We start from the raw sequence: 26,243 nt of genomic DNA, 5'->3' as shown, positions 1-26,243 counted from the left end.
CCTTCCCCGGTTGGAAGGGGACTGGAGGAGGGGAGCCCGGACTTCCTGATGCAGCATTTAAAGTCTCACACAGTCCACTGGTGCCCAGTTCTCTGAGTGCAGAGCCTTCCTGAGTGGACCCCTCAGAGAGCGAGCCCCTCGTGTTCTGGGGGAGGGGCGAGGGGGAGGAGAGCGAGCCCGGATTAAATTCCTTGTCGCAGGAACAGCACAGACCTGGGCTCTCCGGACCGCACGGACCCCTGTTGCAGAGTCAGATCGTGTCCCTTGTTCCCGGGCATCGCTGGGGCTTTGTCGCAGGCAGCGCCTCCTTGCAGCGCCCCTGGGGCCAGCGGACATGCAGGCTCATTGGAACTACACGGCAGCGAGCACACTGTCCTCACTCTCCATCTTCTGCGGTCCCGCACCCTCTCCCCTTACCTCCGTGTTCACGGGGGGCTGTTTAAGAATCCCTGTCTTTTTTTTTAGATTTTATTTATTTATTTTTAGAGCGGGAAGGGAGGGTGAGAGAGAGAGAGGGAGAGGGAGAGAAACATCAATGTGTGGTTGCTGGGGGCCGTGGCCTGCAACCCAGGCATGTGCCCTTGCTGGGAATTGAACCTGCGACACTTTGGTTCGCAGCCTGCACTCAATCCACTGAGTTACGCCAGCCAGGGTAAAAAATCCCTTTCTTATCAATCAATGAATAAATCTATTTCCAAATAGTATAAAAATAAAATAAAATAAAATCCCCTTTCTTGTCATTTTAGGGTGGACAACTAGCAGGCACCAGATACTTTTTTTTAAAGATTTTATTTATTTATTTTCAGACAGAGAGGAGTGGAAGGAGAGAAACATCAATGTGTGGTTGCCTCTTGCGTGTCCCGCACCAGGGAACCTGGCCCGCAACCCACACACGTGCCCTGACCGGGAACGGAACCTGTGCCCAACCCACCGGGCCACCAGCCAGGGCCAGATTCTTTCCCTTAACAAGGTATGTGGCAACCTTGTTCATGTATTTTCATATCCTTGGCTAATACCCTTCTCAGTAGCCCCACGGAATTTCATACTTGGACGAGCAGTGATGCATCTAGTCACCATGACTTTCCGGACATGTGGATTCTTCTCCTTTCTCAGGATCACGAAGGTCCATGTGATGATGTCCTCGTGCCTCTGACTGTGCTCCGAGGGCTCAACGTGACCCCTAAACACGGTGGCCGGCGTGGAGGGCGGGTGTCAGTCCGCGCTTTGGAACCACAGGGGCCTCGGCCACCCGTCGTCCCCGCGGAAGGCTGGGAGGAGAGCCCGAGAACGGCTCCCTCCGGCCGTCGTGAACTCGTTCCCGGTCTCTCCCCACAAACAGGAGTGAGAGACTCTCCTGGGTGAGGCGGCGGTTGGGGGGCGTTCCCAGACGTCCCGGGCAGTAACCCCGCTGCTGGTGTTTAGAGACGCTGCGGCCCCAAAGCGGGTCTCCTGGGCAGTGTGCGTGCGGGGGCCTGGGACACAACGGAACTGCACGTGTTTCACGTATACATGTGACGGGTTTGCACACGTGTGTTTACCCGAGGTACTACTGCCACAGGGGGTCATGAACATACCCGGGGCATCTGAACGTTACCTTTTCCTTTCCTCTTTTTCAAAGTAAGAACGCTTTACCTGGACTCTACCTTAACAACATTTAAAAAATTTTTTTTTATTTATTTTCAGAGAGGGAGAGAGGCAGAGAAACAGCAATGTGAGGTTGCCTCTGGCACGCCCCCTACTGGGGACCTGGCATGTGCCCTGACTGGGAATCCAACCAGCGACTCTTGCGTTCCCAGGCCGGCACTCAGTCCACTGAGCCACACCAGCCAGGGCCTAGCGACATTTTACGTGCACAATACCACGTTGTTAACTACAGGTACTACCTCCTAGGTCGCCCCGAGTCTCTTCATGCTGCACTCTACACACTCTGGACAGGGGGGCCGACGTCACTGAGGAGTCGGAGGTGGCGGCCGTGTCAGTAACGTCAGAAGGGTCACCACCCAGCTGCTTCTGCAGGCACACAGGGCCACCACTCTCTGCCCCAGCACCTGGGGGCTGTGTCCTGGGAAAGGACAGTGTCTGGGAGATGCCCCAAGGTCAAGGGTCCGGACGGGGAGCCTGTCAGTCATCCAGACCTCCTGGGTCCCACCCCAGGCCTCATGGAGCAAAACAGGGCGCCTCTCACCAAGGCTCCGAAAAGCTCAAGTTCTGAAGCCACGAAAAGGAGCGAAACACCACAGCAACGTTGTTCATGGTGAAACACGAATCAAGAACCCGCTTCACTGGACAGACGACAGGAACCCAGCTGCCCTTTTCCGCCCGGACAGTCTGTCCCGGGCCCACCATCGCTGAGGCCTTTCCATCCCCTGCCTCTGGGACCCAGCCCACCATGCCTGCTCCCCAATCCGTCTGTGATCCCCGGCTGTGGGTGGGGACGGCGCTGGCATCCAGGCACCCCTGTCAGTGGCGTGCTGGGTGCCCTGATGGTGGGTGCTGGTGTGGCTCAGCAGCCTGCGTGCCTCCCTGGTCACTGAGCCCCCACCTGGAGGCCCAGCACACCCTCGGGAGCAGGGGGACCACAGGGGCCGAAGGCGTTGCACAGCCTGAACTGGGGGCGCTGGGGGCTGGGGCTGTCTCAGAAGAGTTGGCCTCTCACTTCCCCCAGCCAGGGGACACACCCACGTGCAGCGTGTGTCCTGAGGGAAGGTTGCCCCAGACTGTCAGGAATCCGCGGGTCCCGGGGAACCAGCCTGCGGACGCCCCCGTCTACCCCAGTGACGCCAGGGACTCAGTGGGCAGGGCCGCCAGGGCTGCTCACCCAACCCTCCCGGCCAATAAAGGGGTCCTGACGCCCAATATGCGGTTTGCCTGCCGCGAAGAACGCCGTCATAAAATCCCGGTCCTTTCCTGTGAGCCGCGTGCCCCCGGTGTCTGAGGCCTCATTTTCCACAGTAACAACTTCAGACACCCTCCGCCCACCCCCGGATGACACCCAGCCAGGCAGAGGACCAAGTACCCCTCACGCTCGGCCTGTCCCCGAGGTCCAGCTGGGGCACCAGGGTGAGGCCCGGATGGGGCCACATGGGACCGTCACGGGTAGAGGTGCAAGAGGACTCTGGCACAGCCCAAGGGGCGGCTGAGACTGCGCAGGCGATGGTCTCGCGGGGCAGGGCCCAATCCCAAAAGGGTGTCCCCAGCTCAGGTCCAGTCTGCTGCGGACAGGCGGTCTCCCCTCCGCCTCAGAGGCAGGCGTCTACCCAGAGTATCCGGCCACACTGGGCCCAGAGGGCGGCCCACCAAGACCCCCGGAGGACTCAGGCCCAACAGGACCAGGGTGACCCCTGTCTGACCCAGGGGCCAGCCCCTCCGGCTGGGGTCACCTCTCGAACGCCTTGTTGTCAGCACTCACCCTGCTCCTGGGAGCGACCCACCGTCCTAGTAATCCTGGACCCCAAACCACAGGGACTCATTCCCAGAATCTGGTGTGCTTCCTGGGACTGACAGTCCTGCCGAACCCCGCCCAGCCCTTGGTTCGCCTAGGGAACAGGTCAGGTAGCTGCGCAACCGCCCCAGGCTTCAACACCACCGTCCCGCGGCATGCTGGGAGTTGTGGTGCATAGGTGGACGTGGCCGGCGCACTGGAGCCTTGTCCCTGGGATCACGCAGGGTGCTGGGGAGGACAGTCCCTCGATGAGGCCCCGCACAGGGCGAGGGGCAGAGGTCGAAGTCCCTCTGAGGAGACGCAGGCCTCAGGGACAGGTCATCTCGTGCATGGGTGTTGAAGTCAGCATGACCCCCGTGGTGTGGGGACAACCCCCAGCCAGACGGTCAGAGATCCGCCCCGGGGCTGCAATGGGCTGGCCCCGACAGAAGACCAGTTCCAAGCAGGCTGAGAGGAAGGGACTGGGGGTGGACGGGGCGTGCGTTCCAGGCCGAGTGGACTGTCCTGCGAGTGACCCCAGGAGAAGGCAAGATGCTGACAAACTCAGCGTGACCACGGGACCCACGCAGCAACGCCAGCAAGAGTTTGGGATTTGAGGTGCGGGCTGGGGCTGCCAGTTCCCCTAAACGAATCAGGAATGGCAGAGACCCTCCCCAGGGTGGGGTAAGGGTGGGTGGCGGGGAGGGTGGAGGCCAGATCTGTGCTCCCACCCCCAGTCCAGCTGCAGTGGAGGAGCCTGGACTCGGGGAGGCCGGAGGGGAGCCAGAGTGGACAGAAGCTGAGTCAGTGACGGGCAGCAGCGTGGAGGGAGGCGGGGCCTAGGGGGGCCGGCACACTGGTCTGGGAGGGGACAGGGGGACCCTCACACCCTGGGGTGGGGGGGACTCGGGAGGAGATGCCTATGGGGATGACGCCCAAGGGTCTGGATGGGACAGGCTGGCTGGAGTGGCGTGGACTTCGCCGAGAGAGTGCGTGGGAGCTGAAGGTAGTCGGCGCCCCACGGGAGTGCGGGGCCCCGGGTGAGCACCTCCAAGGATGGGTGCTGCTCGGGGCGAGTGAGGAGAGGGGCAGGGCAGGGCGCGTTCTCAGGGGGAGCGCTGGACGGACGGTGCTGTCATTCCCAGGGACAGAGGCCCCGGGGACACCACAACCCGGACAAGAGGCCACTCCGGCCGTTGGTCCCCGATTCGGGGCCCTGCACCCACAAACCACACCCTCGGCTCCCCTGACTCTCTGTGCACCACGTCCCCTTCCAGGACAGCACACCCGAAGTTGCCCACCCAACAGGAATGAGAGGCAACACCATTTAGAATATAAATTTTACTGGGTAAAAAAGTTTCTACAAACATGTGAACACACTATGGAAGAGAAATTTTAACACATAAATAAAACTGGAAAAGCACATATGCTAAAGTGTCTAAAGAACAGTACAAAGGCCTCCATAGCTGGCATGTGACTGTCCCCATGTCCGCCCCAGCTAACCTAGTGACAGCTGAGTGACCACTGGTTTGTCTGTCATAGACTGACTTAAGTGTCACCCAGCTATGGCGCTCCCAAGTGGAAGCCAGGGGACATCGCAGTGCCTGGGAAACCAAGGAGGGAGCTGCTGGGGTCACACACGTGTCCAGCCCGCCCTCCTGGCCTGTGTTTCTGGAGGAGGCCACGGCTCGGGGGCCCACCGAGCACAGCCAGTGGGTCCCTCCTGAGCAGCTCAGGGCGCCCGGAGTCCCCTCAGGGGCAGCCTATAGGGCACATGGGATGCAGGCAGAGGGTACCCCACCTTGCATGGTCCTCCCCATCAGAAGCTTCCCGAAGAAGCTCCTTGGACACGGAAGGGGCTCCGTCCCACCTGGGACCTGTGAAGGCGCCCACGGGAAGGGACCTGGGGAAGGTCAGCACCTAGGATGCTGCTAAGTCTCAGTCGCTGCGGGAAGAGCTGACTTCAGTTCGGGGCTCTGCGTCCTCACGACCTAAGACACCGTCCACACCAGCTCCTTGGTAACATTCTCCAGACTCTCCCGCAGCCGCATCGCACAGAGGGCCGCCATTTCTCAGGGCCGCCTTTTTCTCAGCTTGAGCTCTCTCCTTCTTCCTGCACTGGGCCCGGATCCTCTTCCGCCGTCGCCACAGCAAGTGCCACACACTGAACAGGAGCCCCGCAAGGAGCAGCAGCAGGGTCACGATGAAGGCCACCTTCCAAGGCTGTGTGTCCCTGAAGAAGGCACCTGCGAAGGGGTAGCGTCAGCCCCTGAAGGGATCTTTCTGTCCCCAGAGCGCCCAGACTCTCACTGCCACACAGTCAGGACGGTTTTCCTGAAACGTCTCCACCCCCATGGGATGAGAGGGAGCACGAGGACGCACACACAGTGTCACTGACGTCCCCTCTGCACCCAGCTCCCCACTGACTACCAGCCCCCCTCAGTCAGCGGAGTCTGGTGACGAAGAACAGACTCTGGGGCTGGGGACCTAGGTGCCAGTCCCTGGTCTCCTGCCCGATCAGCGCTGTGACCTTCAACTAATGACGTAACCGTCTGTTGCTGCGTCCTGATCAGTGAGAGCATTCAGTTAGTGCTTATGCAGTGCCTGATGCAGGGTGAGTGCCACACAGGTTTCATTCAGTTATCAAAAATAAGTATTTTATTTCATCTTGTTTACAGTGAAATCAGGCCCCTACGCAGCTGCTGTGTATGCCGTAGGTGTCGCCCTGTATCTCGGCAACCAGCCCGCTCCAGCACAGCCCGCAGGCCCGAGTCTCTTCCCCCAGGGCACCCCCTAAGGCACACAGGGTCCCCTCTGGTGGGCACCCCCAGGCTCTGCCCTTTGTCCCGGGATCACTGGTTTAAAAATACCTGGTCACAGGGGTCACGTCCCACCGCTGCAGGCTGGCCCGTGGGGTGGTCCCCAGAAGTGGGTTTTGCATCAGTCAGTGCGCAGTTTGGGTGCAGACGGCCCTGCGCCCCCACAGCACGGGGCCGACCCCCAGCAACACCATCCAACACCGGGAGCACAGACGGCTACGGGGCTGTCTCCCCACAGCCCGCCACCAGAGGGAGCCCACCGCCTCGTTTGTCCTGCTGCTGCCAAATTCACAGGGGGAAATAGTTCCCTGATCCGTCAGATTTGGCATCTTCCTGGGAGTTTTACCTTCCCAGAAACTGATGATTCCCTGTTTTGCTCTTTTATCCACCATGTTCCTTTATGTTGTAAGGAGATTACCCCTTTCACTGAGATTTGGGGTGTACCTATTTCCCCTCCTGGTGTGTTTGCTGAAGTTTGCCATCTGCCCCCACGTCCCACTGCCTGGCTCCCTGTGTGGCAGGAAGTGCTCAGAAGGTGTCTGTGCATAAACCGCTTCCGGCAAGAGGCCCCACGTCAGCAGCCTTCCCCCAGGGGCACCTCAGAGGCCTGGGCAGGGGGCAGGGCACTCACCTGCTATGGAAAGCCTGGCTGACCTCTCCTGGCCCAGCAGCGGGTTTCTGATGACACAGGAGACCCCCTCCCCAGAGCCGCCTTCCAGGATCACAGAGGCTGAGGCTGCATAAAGGCCCTGGGGGTCTGCAGCTGCAGATGCTGTCTGCGAGGGCAAGCTCTGTCCCCTGACATCTCTCCACTGGATCTGGGGCTGCGGGTACCAGCCGGCAGACGTGCAGTTCACACGGATCCCTCCAGCCTCGTAGCCCTTCATGTCCATGTGGGGATCAGAGCCCAGCGCTGGGGAGGAGAAGCGAGCTGAATCGTGGGGAGCCCTCTACAATGGTGGGGGTCTCCACAGCAGGGAGGGGCGCCCACACTGATGAGCCCAGCAGGGACTCACCAGGAGCTGCTCCCAGCGTGTGCTGTGCAGCAGAGACTGATCCCCGATGGGGCCACTGCCTGACCCTGGCTGGACCCTCGTGCTGGATGCAGGGGGCTCTGGGCCAGAGCAGAGGCTGCTTCCCCCAAGTCCCCTTAGAGACTGCCGCAGCCTCCCCTCCCCCCTGCCCCAGACAGGTTGGGCCCTGGCAGAGCTCCTCACCTCTCCATGCAGGTGGTGCCCCTTAGCCTAAGTGGGTCCCATGCCACTGCCCCTGTCTGTTCTGCCTGTCCTGTGGGGGCCGTGCTGTCCCGTGAGGAGGAGACACATGATATACAGCGGCCACCTGAGCGGTGACTCTATGCACGGCCCCTCGGGAGGCTGCTGCTGCCCTCACTGCCAGGCTGCTCGGGCTCTCCCTGCAGGGTCTCCCCGGAAGTGCCCACAGCGAGGCTGTGCAGAGGGGAAAATGTTCCCACGGAAGACCGCGGACAAAGGGCCAGGAAGCGGGAAGTTAGTGCCACTTGTCCCCAGGCCCCTGAACACACAGAGGGGGAGGAAGCCCTCTGAGGACCTGAAGACACAGAGTCCTGCAGGGGGAGCTCAGTCCGGGGACCTCAGGTCTGCAGGACGGGACAGCAGGCTGAGGAGGCGGCTGTGCGGGGACAAGGCCAGGGGCCCGCACCGTCCCCGCTCCACCAGCCCCCCCGCACTGGAAGCCACAGGGCAGGGCTGTGTCCGGGGAACTCGAACTGCAGCTCTGACGTGCAAAAACGAGCACTTTCGTGGGGCAGCACCTCAGACAAGGTGTTCCCTCACTGGGGTGGGTCAGGGCCACATCAAGGCCACTCAAGGGTGGGGTGACAGCACAGAGGAAACAGGAATCGTGTGCAGTGACCCATCTCCCTGTGCCGGCTGTGAGTGACCAGTGACACCCGCACCATCCTGACTGGGTCCCACCAGAGCTCAGAGCTTCTTCCACATCCCCCCGAACCGCACCAAGTCCCTGACGACCCCTCTCTGAGTCACCCCGGTGTCCCCGTCCCCAGGGGAGTGTCCCTCCCTGCTGAACCGAGGACGGACACAACCTGTTCAACTGCAGCTGTGTTCCCGGGGGTCAGCGGGGAAACTGGGCCCCACAGGTGTTGTGCCTGCAGCTCCGCCTTCTGGACCCACCACAGTGGGCACCTGGGGGACCATGGCCACAGTGTGGGACACACTGAATTCAAACACCCGTGTACCACCCACTGCGGGGAGGTCCCCTTCCTCCCATCCCCGACCTCCACTCCCCTGCTGAGACTGGTGGGCGGCGTGGGGGACTCTGTACTGGGTGCAGGCGGAAGTCACCCTGGGGGACCCCGGGTGTGTGACGGACCTCAGAGGAGCAGAGATGGAGGTGGGGGGGCACCCATGCTGGTGAGCAGCCCACGTGTCTGGGGTAGGTCTGCAGCCTCTGCCCCTGCCCAGGGAAAGGAGCCTGGAACAAGCCTGAGGCTCACCTGCCACCTGCAGCTCCACCTGGGCATTTTCGAAGAAGTCTCCATCTTGGAAATAACACAGGTAGGTGCCGTTGTCTGAGGCTCTGACGTTGTGAATCCGGAGAGCGGCCTTCCCCGCAGTGACGTCCTCTCGTAAAATCGAAGTTCTCCCTCGATACTCCTCTGCCGGCGTTTCCTCCTGCCCATGCACGTACACGTGCACTACCTGCCTGGGGCTGGGTCGCACCCACGTCAAGTCCATGTTCTCAGCGCTCATCTCCGGGGACAGGTGACAGGGCAGGTCTGCGTCTTCACCCACCATGGCCAGGATGGGCTCGGGGGGTCCGACCACAGCAAACACAGCTGGTCATCAGAAGTGGGGGCTCCGTCAGAGGGAGCAGGGTCATAGGGCCAGGGGGTGACCCAGGCAGGGAGGGTGAGGTGACAGACAGCTAGACGGGAACTCAGTCCTCACACAGGTGCGGGGTGGATGGGCCTTGCAGGGGTGGGCAGAGTCCTGGGTTCTGGCTGGGCCCGAAGGGAAAGGATGCAGACACACAGACGCACAGCTGGTCCTACCTGAGCAGGGGCTGAGCAGCTGGACCACGGCGAGGCACACAGGGAGGGCAGGCAGACGGGGCACCAGGCACCTCCCCATCCTGACCTGCTGTGCACACAGAGAGGGCAGCAGGGACCACCTGGAAGGAGGAGTAGGGTTCCACGTGGAGAGGCTGCCTGCCCAGGGCCGACCCGGGCACCACCGCCATCACTGGTGACCCCAGAGCCTCCTCTGCAAATGTCCCCTGGGGGTCTCTTCACCTTGGATCCCACCGTGGAAATCAGCCATGAAACGTGGGGCGGTAATGCAGGTACTTTATCCCTCGCCAGCAGGGAGCACAGGGCTCTCCTGTGGGAACCTGCTCAGAAGCCCCCCACTTGCCCACACTTCCCTGCCCCAGCCAGGTGCCCGCCCCCCTGCACCACCCTCTGAGGAAGGCAGACCCCTCTGCTCTGAGTCTCCATCCCGCTGCTGCCCCCTGCAGGCCTCGCTCCGCACAGCAGCCAGCATGTCCGGCCCCCTCACCCTCCTGCTCAGCCTGTCCCAGGGGGGTCTTTGCACCCTGTGCTTTAAATTATCTGCCTGTTTTAGGTGATGGCTATTTGGGGGGCAGTGATTCAGGGAAAATAAAGACAACTGTACTTAAAATAAAAATAAATAAATAAAAAATAAATAAAAATAATAAAAATATCTCTATGATTTAAACTTTAAAAATTTTGAGAGTGGGGAACACATTTCCACATATTTTGGAGGATATTTATTGCTTTTAATTCCTATCACGGACCATGTAAAATATAAAGCATAAAGGAATGAAATTTAAATAACTCAGAATGGGAATTACATCCTGTGTTGCACGTGAACGTGAACCCCTGTGGATGCATTTGGTCACATGTACTCAAGGGGCGACCCAGAAAGAGAATTTACTCATAAAAATTCTGCTTTTATTCTCACACCCTTACCCTTCGGTCACCCTCACATGCTCCCCCCGGATGGGGGACACCCGTGGGGGCGGCCCTCCACCGCCCTGAACACTCTCTGCACTCGGCGGCTCTGACGCCTCTCAGAGCTTCTGCCGTTTTCTTTCACGTCTTACATGTCGGGATGTTTCTGTTTGTGGACTTTTTCATGCAGGAAAGAAAAACAGTCGCTCTGGGTGAGATTGGGTGAGTAGGGAGAATGGGCCACGTGGGTTTGTGGTAAAAAACTGCTGAACATTCCGCAGGTGTGGGCAGGGGCAGGTGGGCTGGTAAATCACCCCTCGTGAAATGGGCCAGTGCTGTGTAAGAGTTGTGGGAAAAAAAATCAATAAAGCCCAGTGCAGCCTCTCACAACAACGCCAGCCGGTCACTGATAAAGATGGGCTCCTGGAACTTTCTCTGTTAGTGGGGAAGCCTGGACTGCAAGGGCCTGCCCTCCAGAAGGAAATTGCTGGTTCATTTGTTTTCCTCCATTTTTGGTTGGGTCACTCCTTGTATACCAAATACCCTGAAAAAGTTTTATCCATAGTACTACAGATTACACTGGCAGGCAGGAATTGCTTTTAAAGTGAAACTGGCATTAATACAAAAATTCACATTTAATTCTGTTCATTATAGTAAAATCTACAAGAGCACAGTGTATAAATTGCATCCAATTTTGTTATAATTATGAACAAAAACATGTTATTAAAAACATAATTCCTCCCCCTGGCTGGCATGGCTCAATGGATTGAGCGTGGGCTGCGAACCAAGGCATCGCAGGTTCGGTTCCCAGTCAGGGCACATGCCTGGGTGGCACGCCACAGCCCCCAGCAACCGCACATTGATGTTTCTCCCTCTCTCTCTTTCTCCCTCCCTTCCCTCTCTAAAAAATAAATAAATAAAATCTTAAAAAAACCCCACATAATTCCTCTCTGGCTGGTGTGGCTCAGTGGAGTGAGTGGGGTCTGGGACCAAAGTGTTGTCGGTTCGATTCTTGGTCAGGGCACATGCCTGGGTTGTGGGACAGGTCCCCAGTGTAGGAGTGCAAGAGGCAACCACATACTGATGTCTCTCTCCCTCTCTTTCTCCCTCCCTTCCACTCTCTCTAAAAATAAATAAAATCTTTAAAAAAAGGTAATCCCTAGACACACTGTGACATAACACCCAACACTGAGAAGCCGAAAGCTCCCTCTCTCCGATCAGGAGGGAGACAGACGCCCACACTCACCACCTCCCCGCACCCGAGTACTGGGAGTCCGAGCAACAGCAGCCACGCGAGACAGAGACAAACAGCAAGCACATCTGAGGGAGGAGGAGCCTTCGCACCGCTCACAGACGGCAGGACGCGGTACGTAGGACCGTTTGAGGACCCACGAACTCCCGTGAGAACGTGGAAATGAAGGCAGTGAGGTCGCAGGACACAACGTGGACACGGGTGCACTTCCGTGCAGCAGTGACGGGTAACCAGAGGGAGGGGTGTCAGCCCCTCCTGCGGTTGCGTTCAAAAGCAGAAACCACCCGGGAACAAGGTCAGCCAGAGAGCGGACAGCCTGCGCCCTGACGGCTGGAGGAACCGAGAAAGGAGACGAAGAGGGGGCACGCGACGGGGGACACACTGAGCTCAGGGTCGGCAGGAGCAACTCTGTCACACCGTCCTTGCTGCCCAAAGCCAAGCGCAGACTCAGGCTGTCCTTGTTGAAACGCTGATGGCCTTCTCCTCAGAAGGACAATAAGGAATCCTGAAATATATTTATTTTAAATCTCTTGGGGTTTATTCCTCAGTGAGGCAGACACGTCAGGGGGGAGGCTGCCGCCTTTCTAACTGGCCTGGGTCCCTGCTCACATTTAAGTCCCCCACCCAGTGCAGAGGACTGTGGGCTGGGTCGCTGCCCCAGTGGCGGGAGCACTGGATGGGAAGCTGGCAGAACCCGAGCCTCCTCCACAGACTGCGGGGCACCCAGAGGTGCGTGGTGAACCCTGTGTGTTCCTCTGTCGACAGCGGCTCTGCATCCCGGGGGCCTCAGGGGGATCCTTTCACCACAGATTTCGTGTCATCCTGGCAGAGTCGTCCTGCTCACCCCGTCACCCTCTTCACCTGTGACACCTGCCCTTGGGGTGATTCCTAGGAGCAAGGTGGTTGCAGGGCGGGCTGTAGAAACCAAAGGACCCCCGCACCTCTTTGGGCCCACTCACCCTCCTGGCACTCGGCACCCGGCAGGCACGCGGTCTCCCGGTTGCGATGAGCGGTGTGAAGGAGCCGGTTCGCAGGGGCTGCACTCGGTGACACGGTCCAGGTCCCCGTCTCTGCTGATGAAGAACCCTGTGAAGGGGGGCGCACAGAGATGATGGTGGGGCCCAGGGCACAGACCTCCCCTGGTCCCTGCGGCCTCTGCCTGAGGAGGTGCCACAGCACCTGGTGGCAGCTGGCAGCACAGCACCAACCCTCCCCTCCTGCCTCCTTGGGCCCTTCTGGACTGATTCCCGGCTCCATGTGTCCCAGGGGCTGGGGACCTGACTCACCCTCGGCTCTCCCCGACATTCTGCAGCTCCGGGAAGAGGGGTGCTGAGTGTGCACGCCGGAGCCTGCGCCCACCCCTCCCGGGAGGGCCGCTCCATAGCTTCCGTGTAGGGCTCAGGCCAGCCCAGGTGGTCGGACACCAGGAGTCTGCCCAGTCCCACCGGGGTTGATTTTTAGTAAATAAGACTGGCTTCTTAAATCTCCGCCCATGCCCGGAAGGGGTGGCTTTGGTTTTGGCAACACTAGTAGCCACGCTCAACACCCCCAGTTTCAGGTCCCTGCTCCTCCCCCCTGCACTCCCACCCACAGGCCCTGGGCTGGGAGCCAGCGCTCCTCCCACCCGCAGCCCCGCCCCCCACGCCCTGGGGTTGCAGCCACTGTACTACCCACCCCCACCCGCGTCTGGTCCGGAAGGGGAATAGTGTTGGGTTCCCTCACCCTCTCTGTACAGTCAGGGCTCCGCCCGCCAGGCTCCAGGGAGGCCGGGCAGAACGTGGACAGTCTCCAGTCCCCCCAGAAAACCGTGGACACCTCAGGTTCCCCTCGCCAGCCAGACCTGCACCAGGACACGCAGCCCGCGGGCGGTCCCTGTCCTGGTGTGTTAGGAACCGGGCACCACGGAAAGCCACCTTGTGTCCACCCCCCCCCCCCGCCTCTCCCGTGGAGAAGTCCTGCATGAGTGGAATCGGGCCGCCCCTGAGCTGGGAGAATTCCCAACAAGAGCCGCTCCGACCCAGTGCGCGGGGGAGGGGGCGGGGGGGTGCTCGGCAGGATTCCTCCTGCCCCACCCTGGCCCCACCCCGGCCCCAGCCCCACTCAGTGCTCTCACTAGCCCGCCAGGTAGTCCAGCCCCCGGCGACACCCGCCCCGCTGTCGGGGTCTGCTCTTCCCCGAGCGCCGCCACCCGCACCGCGCCCGGACCAGGAGCAGCGGCAAAGTCCGGGGAGGGGAGCGCAGAGACCTGAGCGAGCGCCGCTCGGGGCAGCCGTAGACGCGGGGGTCGGGGTCGTAGTTTCACTTATCGGCAGCGCCCCGCGTCCGCTGGAGAAATGCCGGCGGGAACGGCAGAGGAGTCCAGCCCGGACGGCCTACTAGCGGGCGGCTTCAGTACGACTCTGCCCCTAGGACACGACGCAATTACGGTCTTTCTCCCGCTGGAGCTGCTCTCTCGAGCGCGCTGGCTCCCAATGAGCCACCTGGAGCCACGCCGGGGAAAAAGAAACGCTGAAAAGGCCTCACCGTTCAGACGGCCGAGGGGCCGATCGGCTCTGAGCCCAGGAGACTGGCTCAGCAGAGAAGCACCGTGAGGGCTGCCGGGCCGTTCCCTTCGGGGCGGCTCCGGGTGGGGGAGGGGCCGCAGCGGGGAGAACCGGGGAAACCCCCGCAGAGGCCCCGCCCCGGGCGCGGCCCCAGCCCGGGCTGTCACTCCCTCTCCTCCTGGGGCTCCAACTCGGAGCGCGCCCCGCTGGGGAGCCCGCGGCACACGGGCTGGAATCCTCCGAGACTTTTGGCGTCTTGACGTTGGCAATGATGATGATGATGATGATGCCCAGACAAACCGGGGGAACATGAAACAGCTCCCGAGAAAACCACCGCTGTCTGCGCTCGGACTTCGGGAGAAACAGGAAACGTGTCAGTGAAGTCACAGGCCGACAGAGTTTCCAGCAGACGCGGGACCCAGTCCAGACACACCAACCCCACGAGTGCTCGTGAAGGACGAGAAAACCCTCGGTCGGGGCACCTGCACCCCGCGTCCACCGCAGCACCGCTCACGAGGGGGAGACACCGACCCCCTCAGTGAGATGCACACAGGGATGTTTCCTGGTGGCCGAGTGTGCCCACAGACACTCACTGGAACCCGTCACCACGGGAAGGAGGACCCCTGTCATCAGAGGACCGTGGACGCACAAGGGGACAGGAACTCCGTGAGGCACTGAGACAGAGATACCCCCCAGGTGACCACATGTCATGTGGGCCACAAACACCACCCAACGTCATGAGACGTCCCCTCTGACCCCTCCAGGGGTTTTGTCATTTTCAGACCATGCAGGTGGGTCTTTGGGTGGTTGCCACGCCCTCCTCCAACCTTGTTTTCTGACAAGGTCTGAACGTGGAAAGAGGGCATTCAAGGAATCCATCTTCCTGGAAGAGAGCGTGGCATACAAAGGGGGGCGGTAATTTTCCTGGGGATTGCTCTTAATAATTTCCTTGCTAATATTGATCATGGTCTTACTTTGTACCCTGATTCCCATAAGAACAGGCCATGAGGAGAAAGAGGCTCGAAGTGAGTCAACGATTAACTTTGAGAGAAATTCTGAAGGGACAACTAGTTCTCCCCTGACTATTGAATCATGCCCAAATTGTTTTAAACAAGGAGTTTATAAACCTAAGTAAGAAACTATGCCCAATTGTTCCCATAAAAGAATTCATGAATCAGTTACAACAGGTTGAATTATTGGCGGACTTTCCCACGCCTGTTCCTTACCCATAGATACAAAGAGTCTTTCTAGAAAACAAGAAAACATTATAGAGACCCTTACCCACAGCCCAGGGATACCCCTGGGTAACATGTTGGATTAATGGCAAATTATGGCATCCCCCAAGAGGAGCTAATAGTCTCCAGACGGTTCCAGATCGCCCATTGCCTTATACAGGAGCACATAATGAGGGTGACATTAGAACGGTCAGTAAGGATGGAGTCCAAGTGCCTTATAATAGTCTAAATTTCATGGAAAGGCTAGCTCGAAGCAGACCTCCCCGGTGTTTATTAACTAAGGAATAAAAAAGATCACTACTCCGCCAGCTTGTCAGACGATTTTGCCCACACTTCCCCCTATCAGGCAGGAGCTACCAAAAAGCACTCTCTGAATTATCCAAACAAAAATAGAATAAGACATGAGAAAGTCAAGAATGGCCTGTACCCTACAAAATCCAATAAAACTGTCTATCACCTTTAGGTCAAAAGGTTTACTGTAGCTGGATGTCCTGTCTATCTCTCCTTACATGTTTGTTTTGGTGAGCAAAAGGTGGTGCGATTGTCAGACACCTGTATCTCAGGTTTATTGATTCGCATAATTCCAATGAAGTTGTACAAAATAATTTCTTGACCACAGAACAAAATCCCCTCTAATGAAATAGCCCCTGAATGTCTAAAAGTTGTTGGAGTAACAACCCCTCCTTTACCTTGAATAGGAATATACATCAAGTAGAATTAGACAGGCAAAGAAATAAGCAAAGCTGGTTAGCTATTCCAAACTAAGCACGTAGAAACAGTTACCAGGGAGTCAGAGTCCATGGTGCATAGAGAAACATTTTAGACAGAAAAGATAAGTAGCTAATTTAGATGTCACAAAGGCCTTATAATAAATTTCCTATAACCTCTACTCAATCTAGCGTATCCTTTTTCTGAGAACTTTAATAAACAATAAGACATTCAAACTCTGTACATACAGCTAGTTTTAAATGTCTGAGGTCACTAGACTAGCGTGACCTGATATCCAGGTAGAAAATTTCCTGCTTCGCCTAACCGAAAATGTCAATCACTGCCAAAAATGAAAGTATAAAAACCTGCCTGTACTTGCAATAAAAGGAACAGAGCTTCACCGTCCTCTGAGTCGTGTTGTCATCTGTCTCCCATCGCTGATGTCTCACCCACCTTTCAGGAATCCCTGGACCCAGCTGCGGCCGGACCACGGCACCCACCAGGGTGGAAGGGGCTGGTGACACGCAGTACATCATCCCTGACTGCCTGAGGGGTGACGCTGACCCTGCTGCCTCTCCGTGTGTGTGTGCGTGGGATTTCCCAGTTTCCCACATCGGACTGAGCACCTTCCCGTGTGAACACGATGACTGAGAATAGACACGGGGCTGAGAATGTGGAACCGGAGTGGCTCTCTGGGTCCTGTCACTTTCCTGCTGTCACACTACGTGGGGACTGACATGGGAGCTGACAGATGTCTCCAGCCGCGTCTCTGCGGGGCTGTGAGCTCCGCACTGCGGGACCAGGACATCCCTCCTTCACCCGAAGGCCCCGCTTTCCCCTCACGTTTCTCGGCTGCACCGTGAGCGTCCCTGTGGCCAAGTCCCGAGGCCCGACGTGAAGGTCCGGCCACGGCAGGGTCAGGGGCTGGCAGGTCAAGGTCAGGCAAGGTGCCCGGGGAGACTCACCCTGGGAGCAGGGGCCACACAGCAGGCTGGACCCCAGGCCGTTGGGGAACTCGGTGAACGTGCCTGGGTCACACTTGTCGCACTGTCCCCGGGTGTGGGGGGCGGCTGCAGGGTTCACGGACATGCTCCCCTGTGCAGGAGGTGGGCGCTGTGGTCAGACCCCTCCAGGCTCGAGGGGCGTCCCTGCTGTGCGGCCTGCCCACCCCCGTCCTGGGGAACCGCCCCGCCAGTGGGAACAGGGGAAACACTTCTGTCTGCAGCTTCGGATCAAAGTCACCTCTGGACGTCACTCCTTCTTGGACATGAGGAAGCACAGACCTCCCAGGATCCCACCTCGGACTCCTGTCCCTGCCCTGCACCCGACCCTCTGGCAGCTGTGCTGTGGGCTGCACAGGGACCCCGGCCCCCAACCAGCAGACACTGAGAACCAAAGTATGTGCCTCTTGTCAGCAGGAGCAGGTCCCAGCGCTCCACCTCCCAGCCAGGGCCCAGGCTCAGCCTCTGGGAGGAGCTCCACCCAGTTCCAACCCACAGGGGACGGGTGTGCCCTTCAGGACCCAGGGGCACCTCAGTGGGCCAGCGGGTTCCTGCCACCCTCTCTGAGGGCAGACGGGGCTTCCCTCTACAAGGTGTCCCCTGGGGCCACGTCCCACCTCATGGGTGCTGCTAACCAGCCTCCCCTCCTTACTGTCAGGAGAGGGCCCCTCCCCACGGCCCGACACACGTGGACTCTGCGGTCCCTCCAGGCAGACCGGTCCCGGACTCACCCGCGGGGCAGAGCAGGCAGCAGTGGCCTGGGGACCAGTACTCGTGGGGCCCGCAGCTGTCGGTGGGGCCGGGGCGCACCGGGCTCTGCTGGGAAGTCCGGTGGGTGTGGGGGCGGTCCCGGTCAGCTGGAACAGAACAGGAGAGGTTCCCGGACTGCCCACCCGTCCTCTGCCCCGTGCAGTGGAGGGTGGTTCCCTGAGCTCTGCACATGCCTGAGCTGGGTTCCATGGGCGGGACTGCTGCGTGGGTGGGAACCTAGTCCCCTACCGGCTTTGGGATTGGCGCACTTACTCGCTACCCTGCCCCGCCCCCGCCCTCCAGCGCATAGCCACGCCCCTTGTGCCCACACTGTCCGGAGGCACCGACCCGGATCCCGCTCTGCGTCGGGGCCCGCCGGGGGGCGTTGCGCTCGGCTCCCTCGGAGGGGCGGCGCGCAGTGCCCAGCCCCAGCGTTTTCACCTGAGAGAGGCAGTGGGGCGGCCCTGAGAGCGAGGACGTTTTGTGTATTATTCTTGCAAACGGCAACTCTGGCATCATCGGGAAGGAGAGTAGGCGAGCGGGGAGGGGAGCCTGGAGGAAGGGAGGGGACTGGGGGAAGGGAGGCGAGGCCGGGGGAGGAACGTACGAGAGCTTCCGCCACAGGTCGGAGGAGCCCCCAGCTGTGTGCCTGTAGGCGGGCACTGAACCTCGCTGAGCCTCAGATTCTGGGAAAGCCCCGTCTGGTCCCTGGGGCCCTGGGCCCTCCGGAAGATGCTGCACCTGCTGCTTGTTCGTCACTGAGGCAGACGTGTTGGCGGGGAGGCTGCGGCCTCTCTAACTGGCCTGGGCCCCTGCTGAGAGTTAAGCCCCCCCACTCCCCCCACCCAGTGAGGGGTCTGTGGGCTGAGGGTCGTTGGGGCAGTGAATAGAATCTTAAAGAAAAATAAAGACATTGTATTTCTAGAGCTTCAAAGAAGTTTTCAAAAGATTTTATATATTTATTTTTAGAGAGGGGAAGGGAGGGGAAAAAGAGACACAGAGAAACATCAACGTGTGGTTGCCTCTCACACCCCCCCACTGGGGACCTGGCCCACAACCCAGGCATGTGCCCTGACTGGGAATCGAACGGGTGACCCTTTGGTTCTCAGGCTGGTGCTCAACCCACTGAGCCACAGCAGCCAGGGCTAAAGAATTTTCATTTCAAGAGCAAGTTATAGAATTAGAAGACTTGTGAGGCTAAGTCTTCAAATTGAATATTAAATTTACATCATTGAATTACTAAAGACATTGTTGAAAAGTGCAACGTCAAGGCTGATTTCCCTCCAAACCACATGTCCATAGGTGCATGCAGTTACCACGTCCAAGCAAACATTCACATTTACTAAAAATCTCAGTCCTAGTACTCGTCCACCTAACACAGAAGGCCGCTGAGAATTGTTCCAATTTGTGTCACTTTCTAAAATGTTGCCGCGGGATTCCGGCTGCTCCGTGCTGCCTTGTCTGCCGCCAGCGGTTCCCGCACGCAGAACTGCCCCTGGCAGCTCCCAGCGCCAGCCGCCCGCGGGAGCCTTAGCAGAGCAGGCGGGGAAGGTGCTCCTGTCCCGCCCCTCCGCGGGGCCCCCTGGGCCAGCACAGCGCCTCCCGCTGGCAGACCCCAGACACACACCCAGCTGTCTTGGGGCTGCGACCTCAGCCCTGGGACCACCCTGAACCCCGCCGCTGTCCCTCCCTCTCCACTCAGCGCACAAGGTCTTGCAGCCTCTGAGGAGGACCGACGGGGTGTGTGGGGGCCAAGGGGGGCTGGGCCAGGAGATGGTTCTCCCAGGATCCTCCAGGGGGAGTGACCTCTCCTTCCAGAAGGTGACAGGCACAGCCCTGGCACAGCAGGGGGGAGCTTCACCCCCTTAATTTCCAAAATCTCTTCCAAGGACGCCCACCCAGGCCCACAGCCTGGGAGAGGAGGGAACCGCAGCTGGTTGCCCAGTGCAAACAGAGCCGGGACATTCTCACTTTTGGGCTGCTCCAGCTGGCAGAGGACACTGAAGAGAGCAGGGGGTCAGACAGGGAGCCGGGCAGGGAAGCAGCCAGCTCTGTAGGTATAAGGTGTCGTCACCCAGCGGGGGCAGGGTGGGGTGGGGAAGAGGCAGGACCACCCGCCTGGGGGGCAGATGTGGGGAAATCACAGGGAGACGTGGCACCACAGTTCCGATTGAGGCGAAGGTCCCTGTGGCCTGGGTGCTGCCAGCAGACACCCACTGAGTCTGGGGCGCCCCCTCCCTCCCCTGGCTCAGACCTGTCCCCGCAGACTGACGCACGCACGGTCGACAGAGTGGGCCACGGAAGCAGGCCTGGTGTGCAGCTGTGCTGGGGGTGGGGCAGATGGTGTGGTGGATGAACACCCACTTTCCAAAGCCAAGGAATCTCCTTCAAGTTGCTGGGCTTAGGGAGGGAAGAGATGGGGGGACACAGGGCAGAGCTGGGAGGGGTCAGGGTGACAGCTACAGCCAGTCACAGCAGCCTGGTGACTCAGTCAGACACTGGGGTGAGAGTCCTGAGCACCGCAAGTGAGAGGCAAAGCCCTCTCTGACCCTCGGGGCTGGGGGGTGACTCTCCAGTGTCCCCAGGCCATGGCAGGGAGCCCAGGGTTCCTTGTCCGCCACGAGAAGGCCCGGTGGGGTCCGGGATCCCCCACCCACTCCATGCTCCCTTCCCGGACCCCGCAGACGGCAATTTGGCCATTGTATGCGCCTCTTCTGGAATGATGTGCCCAGACCCAATTCCCAATATTTCCTGCACGTCCTTAGTGTGTCCCTGGAGGCCTCAGAAGACCAGACTGGCAGTCAGGGTCACAAGGCCACGGCCTGCCCAGCCGGAGGCCCCATGGCAGCTAACGCCACTGGCTCTGTCCTTCTGTGACAGGGTGCAGCCAAGGGGGGGGGGCCCAAATGGGGATCTGGAATGTGGTCCAGAACTCAGGGTGTCCAGGAAATATTAGAAAATAGTATCTATATATAGGATGTCCTCACCCCCACACGTCTGAGCTGGGGGATGGCACCCATGGGGCAGGGCCGTGCAGAGCTGTGTTGCACAGAGCAGCTTTGCAGCTGACCTCTGGCGTGGGCATTTAACATGTCTATAACCTTTAACCAGTTTCACGGATATGTTAAATAATGTGGCCAGGCTCTGAGCCAGGGGGATGGAAGTGACTTCCACCCAACATGTAACTGGGAGGCAGCTCCCTCTGGTTACAGCGCCTGCGTGAGAGCCTGGAGGAGACTGGCTCCACGCCACAGGGCCACGCCTGCCTGGACTCACGATGGCAACCCAATACAGCTGGGAGGATCCGGGAGTGCTGGCGGGTGTCACTGATTGTGGGGAGTCGGAAATGGGGCTGCAGAGGAAGACTGGTGCTGGGATTGAAACCCAGGCTTTGGGGTGCTACCTTTTGCCACGTGGCTTAGGAAGCAGGAGAGAATTTCCTGGAAGAAAAGGGGTGAAAGGACTCTTGCTGCTGGGCCATGGGAGCCTGGTTTGGATTAGCTGGAGATCGCGGCAAGATAAGGCTGATGGTGCCAGAACCCGGGGCTGCCTGAGCCACGGACTTCTACTTCTTCTCCTGAGACGTGGTACCCAGGACTGGGCCCAGGGGGACTGTGTGCGTCTGTGGGGATTCTAAAGGACTTTGGTATTTGAATGAAGACATTAAGTCATAATTCTTAAGTTTGTACAACTTTGGGATACATAATTCCTTTCCTTTTCACCAGTCTCGGGCATTGAGATGTCTTTCCCCTGGTGGCGGGCAGGCCTAACCCAGTGGGGGGTCCTTTCCAGAACACTATATTGTTCACCCCACCCCCACCCCCGCCCCATTCTGTAACACTTGCACTGGTCAGCCGGTCAAGGTCCTCGATGCTGCCGTCAGCTCACGGGCCACGGGCCCTCCGGCAGTGACTCCGAGGCTGGGACCGTCCCCAGGTCCTTCCCTGCACCTGACTTGTGCCCTCACACGTGTCCCTGCTGAACGACCCCTCACCTTCCCAGCCTGGGGTGGTCTCAGCTCTCCCGAAAGCACCAAGAAGGGCCCTGGGTCCCGCCACTGCAGGAGAGGCCAGCAGGGGCTGGGCAGCAGGGACCACCTGGAAGGAGGAGGAGGATTCCACATGGAGAGGCTGCCTGCCCAGGGCCAACCCGGGTACCTCCACCATCACTGGGGACCCGAGAGCCTCCTCTGCAAATGTGCCCTGGGGGTCTCTTCTCCTTGGATCCCACCATGGAAATCAGCCATGAAACGTGGGGCGGTAATGCAGGTACCTTATCCCTCGCCAGCAGGGAGCACCAGGCTCTCCTGTGGGAACCTGCACAGAAGCCCCCCGCTGACCCACACTTCCCTGCCCCAGCCAGGTGCCCACCCCCTAGACCACCCTCTGAGGAAGGCAGGCCCCTCTGCTGTGAGTCCCGGTCCCACAGCTGCCCCCTGCAGGCCGGTGTCCACACAGCAGCCAGCGTATCCTGCCCCCTCACCTCTCTCCTGGGCATCCCCTTACATGGGTGCCCTGTCACTCAGGGCAGAAGCCCAGGGCCTTGGCCCCCTGTGCTTTAAATTGTCTGACATTTTTAGGGGATGGCTGTGTTGAAGGGCATAGCTCAGGGAAAATGGAGACAACTGCACTTAAACAACAATAAAAGAAAGAAAGAAAGAAAGAAAGAAAGAAAGAAAGAAAGAAAGAAAGAAAGAAAGAAAGAAAGAAAGAAAGAAAGAAAGAAAGAAAGAAAGAAAGAAAGAAAGAAAGAAAGATTATCTGACTTTTTTTTAAACAGTATGGCTAACTTTAAAAAAAAAAGATGATTTATTTATTTATTATTTTTGGAGAGGAAAGGGAGGGAGAAAGAGAGAGAGAGAAACATCCATGTGCAGTTGCTGGGGGCCGTGGCCTGCAACCCAGGCATGTGCCCTGACTGGGAGTCGAATCTGCGACACTTTGGTTCGCAGCCCGCGCTCAGTCCACTGAGGCACACCAGCTGGGGATGGAAAACTTTACCCTTAGTCCCATGAATTTCACTGGCAGGAATTACTCTTAAAGAAAAGCTGGCATTAACACAAAGCTTTATATTTAATTCTGCTCATTAGTAAAATCTGCAAGGAAACAATGTATAGATTGCATCCAATTTTGTTAAAATTATGAATAAAAACGTGTTTTTAAAAACATAATTCCTGCCCTGGCTGGTGGGGCACAGTGGATTGAGCACCGGCCTACAAACCAAAAGGTCACTGGTTCGATTCCCGGTCAGGACACATGCCTGGGTCGTGGGCCAGCTCCCCAGTAGGGGGTGTGAAAGAGGCAGCCACACATTGATTTCTCTCCCCCTCTTTCTCCTTCCCTTCCCCTCTCTCTAAAAATAAATAAATCTTTTAAAAAAGGTAATTCCTAGACACACAGGAAGACAACACACAACAGTGAGAAGCCGAAAGCTCCCTCTCTCCGATCAGGAGGGAGACAGACGCCCACCCTCACCACCCCCCACCCCAGAGCACTGGGAGTCCGAGCAACAGCGCTCACAGGAGACAGAGACAAACAGCAAGCACATCCGAGGGAGGAGGAGCCTTCGCACTGCTCGCAGACGGCAGGACGCGGTACGTAGGACCGTTTGAGGACCCGCAAACTCCCGTGAGAACGTGGAAATGAAGGCAGTGAGGTCGCAGGACACAACGTGGACTCCGGGTGCACTTCCGTGCAGCAGTGACGGGTAACCAAGGGAGGTGTCGTCAGTCCCTCCTGCGGTTGCGTCCGAAAGCAGAAACCACCCGGGAACAAGTACGACCAGAGAGCGGACAGCCTGCTCCCTGACGGCTAGAGGAACCGAAAAAGGAGACAAAGAGGGGACACGTGACAGGGGACTCACTGAGCTCGGGGTCAGCAGGAGGAACTCTGTCACACTGTCCTCGCTGCCCAAAGCCAAGCCTAGACTCAGGCTGTTCTTGTTAAAACGCCGATGGCCTTCTCCTCAGAAGGACAACAAGGAACCCTGAAATTTATAGGGAACCACAAAGGACACCATGTGGCCAGAAAAACATCTAAACACAGAACAAAATTAAAGGTGCGCCCCGATGTCACAGCGCTGGCAGAAAACAGACACGCAGATCATTGGGACAGAGCTCACAGCCAGACACCAAGCGTCACCTACACGGACAATTCGCCCACGACAGAGGAGGCAAGGACATACAATGGGGGAAAGACAGTCTCTTCAACAGACGTTGGGACAACTGGACAGACATGTGCAGGAGACCAGGCTTGGGTCACCTCTTGACACCGCGAACAAGAAGGACCACAAACCCGTGAACGACGTGAATGGGACCCCAAACCAGAGTCCTGGAGGAAACACAGGCCCCGAACCCCGGCACCACCCCTCACACTGTCTCTCTGGGGTGACCGCTGGGGTGGGGCAGCAAATGGAAGCTGTACAGATGGGACCACGTGGAACTGAAGTGTCCGCACCGCAGAGGAAGCAGCAACGCAGTGAGAAGACAACTCAGAGATGGAAGAAGGTCTTGGCCGACGATACGATCAGCCAGGGGTTAGTATCCAAAACGGACAAAGAACACAGATCATTTAAAATCAAAAATATCCCCCAAACAGTTGGATTTTGCAAATGGGCCGACCGCCCAAACAGACATTTCTCCAAAGAACAGACACGCGGACTGGGGCCCCTCTGTGGTCAGACCGTGTGGCAGGTCCCGGCTCCAACGGACATGTGTGCGCGTTGGTTCAGATTTGACATTTTACAAATAATTGTGTCACGGACATCTTTACACGCACATCTTTAAGGCACGCACCTGGTAACCTGCCCCACTGTCTCTAACACCCTCCCTCAGCAGGTACAGGACGACCTGCCCACCTAGATGTGACCGCAGGGACACAGCCCGTGTGCCCGAGAACTCCAGGCACGGACTTCACAGGGACTGACGCCCACCCGCAGGCATTCAGCTCTCAGACGCTTGCAGACCTTGAACCAGTTGTGGGCACAGTCTGTTGCTTGCACACGGCCCCTCAGTGCAGAATGCTCAGCACCTCCTGTGCGAGTTTCTCAAGTTCTTTTTCCTTCCTTCTCCCTCCTTACGAACCCCCTGCCCAGAGTTTCGGGCCACAGGTGGGAGGAGGCCCCAGCTGTGTGTGGGTAGGCCGGTCACTCAACCTCTCTGAGCCTCACATTCTGGAAAGGTTCCCTCAGGTCCCTGTGCCCTGGGTCCTGAGGAGGTACTTGCTGCTTATTCGTCACTGAGGCAGACATGTGTGTTGGGGGGAGGCTGCGGCCTTTCCAACTGGCCTGAGCCCCTGTTCAGATTTAAGCCCCCCAACCCTGTGCAGGTGACTGTGAGTGGAGGGTCGCTGCCACGGTGGCAGGAAATGCGGGGGTGGGAAGGTGGCAAAACCCGAGCCTTCTCCACAGACTCAGGGCACTCTGGCCACCTGGACACTCTGTTCACCTGTGACACCTGCCCTTGGGGTGATTCCTACCAGCGGGATGGACATGGGGCGGGCTGCAGAAACCAAGGGGCCCCCAAGCCTCACTGAGCCCACTCACCCTCCCGGCACTCGGCACACGGCAGGCACGAGGTCTCCTGGTGGCAGGGGGCCGAGAAGGAACCGGGCTAGCACGGGCTGCACTCCGTGACTCGGTCTCTGCACACACAGGAGCCTGAGGGAGGGGTGGGAAAGCGGTGAGGTGGGGGCCAGGCTACAGACAGCACATGGTCCCTGCAGCCTGTGCTTGAGGAGGTGCCAGAGCACCTGGCGGCCTGTCCCCAGCACAGCACCAACCCTCAGCTCCTGGCTCCTTGGAACCTTCTGGACTGATAACCTGGCTCCATGTGTCCCAGGGACTGGGGACCTGACTCACCCTCACCTCTTCTCAAGACGCTGCAGCTCTGGGAAGAGGGGTGCTGAGTGTGCACCCCAGAGCCCGTGCCCACCTTCACCCCAGGGCCCTCCGCAGCTTCCGGGCCAGTGTGTAGGGCAGCCGAGTAATCCAGAAACAGACGTCTGTCCTGTCCCACTGGAGTTGATTTTTAGCAAATAAAACACCAGGCTTCTTAAGAGAAACTTTCCGGCCACTCTCGATGGGGTAGATTTGGCTGTAGCAGCACCTGCAACTGCACCCCTACGCCCAGGGCTCCCGTCCTGCTCCTCCTCCCAGCCTCCCACCCCACCCGCCCCCCCCCCCCCCCCCCCCAGCGACTCACAAGGAGGGAGTCTGCAGACAGGCTCCACCGAGGCCCGGGCGGAATGCGGACAGTCTCTAGTCCCCTCAGAAAACTGGGGGCCCCCCTCAGGTTCCCCAGCGCCAGCGTCCCCTGCACCAGGGCGCGCACACCGTGGAGCGGAGACAGCCCAGCCCGGTCGCCCGGGACCTTCCGCTCCGCAGACATGGGGGAAGGCGGTCCCGGGCCGCCCGACCACTGGCTACCCGGAGACCGGGGTCACCAGCCCCCGGCCGACGACCTGTCCGGTTACGGGCGTGTTAGGAACCGGGCTACTAGCGAAGCTCAGCTGAGCTCCGCGTTCTGTTCCCCTCCACGGCCTC

The 26,243-nt window shown here is 59.0% G+C and overlaps 1 protein-coding gene across 4 annotated transcripts in view; it reads right to left on the bottom strand.

The window, feature by feature from the left end:
- Nucleotides 1–25,268, bottom strand: part of LOC123819006 (butyrophilin subfamily 3 member A2-like) — a 45,450-nt gene extending 20,182 nt beyond the window's left edge. The window contains exons 1-6 of one of the 4 annotated variants that reach the window (XM_045839316.1): nucleotides 13,989–14,485; nucleotides 12,425–12,551; nucleotides 9,293–9,411; nucleotides 8,735–9,076; nucleotides 6,872–7,153; nucleotides 4,748–5,667 (exon numbers count right to left, since the gene is read on the bottom strand). In XM_045839316.1, the coding sequence (XP_045695272.1) occupies nucleotides 5,360–5,667; nucleotides 6,872–7,153; nucleotides 8,735–9,076; nucleotides 9,293–9,411; nucleotides 12,425–12,551; nucleotides 13,989–14,319 (1,509 nt within the window). In that variant the 5' untranslated portion in view covers nucleotides 14,320–14,485 and the 3' untranslated portion in view covers nucleotides 4,748–5,359. Of the gene's footprint in view, nucleotides 1–4,747; nucleotides 5,668–6,871; nucleotides 7,154–8,734; nucleotides 9,077–9,292; nucleotides 9,412–12,424; nucleotides 12,552–13,988; nucleotides 14,517–16,916; nucleotides 17,018–21,771; nucleotides 21,800–25,244 lie in introns of those variants that run through there. The other 3 variants (XM_045839313.1, XM_045839314.1, XM_045839319.1) reach the window with 3 other exon arrangements.
- Between the last annotated feature and the right edge of the window lie 975 nt (nucleotides 25,269–26,243).

This window comes from Phyllostomus hastatus, unplaced genomic scaffold (genome assembly GCF_019186645.2).
Source record: "Phyllostomus hastatus isolate PE091 unplaced genomic scaffold, TTU_PhHast_1.1 phas_contig_293, whole genome shotgun sequence".
In the NCBI taxonomy this organism is placed as follows: domain Eukaryota; kingdom Metazoa; phylum Chordata; class Mammalia; order Chiroptera; family Phyllostomidae; genus Phyllostomus; species Phyllostomus hastatus.
This window is presented reverse-complemented; position numbering and strand designations above follow the sequence as displayed.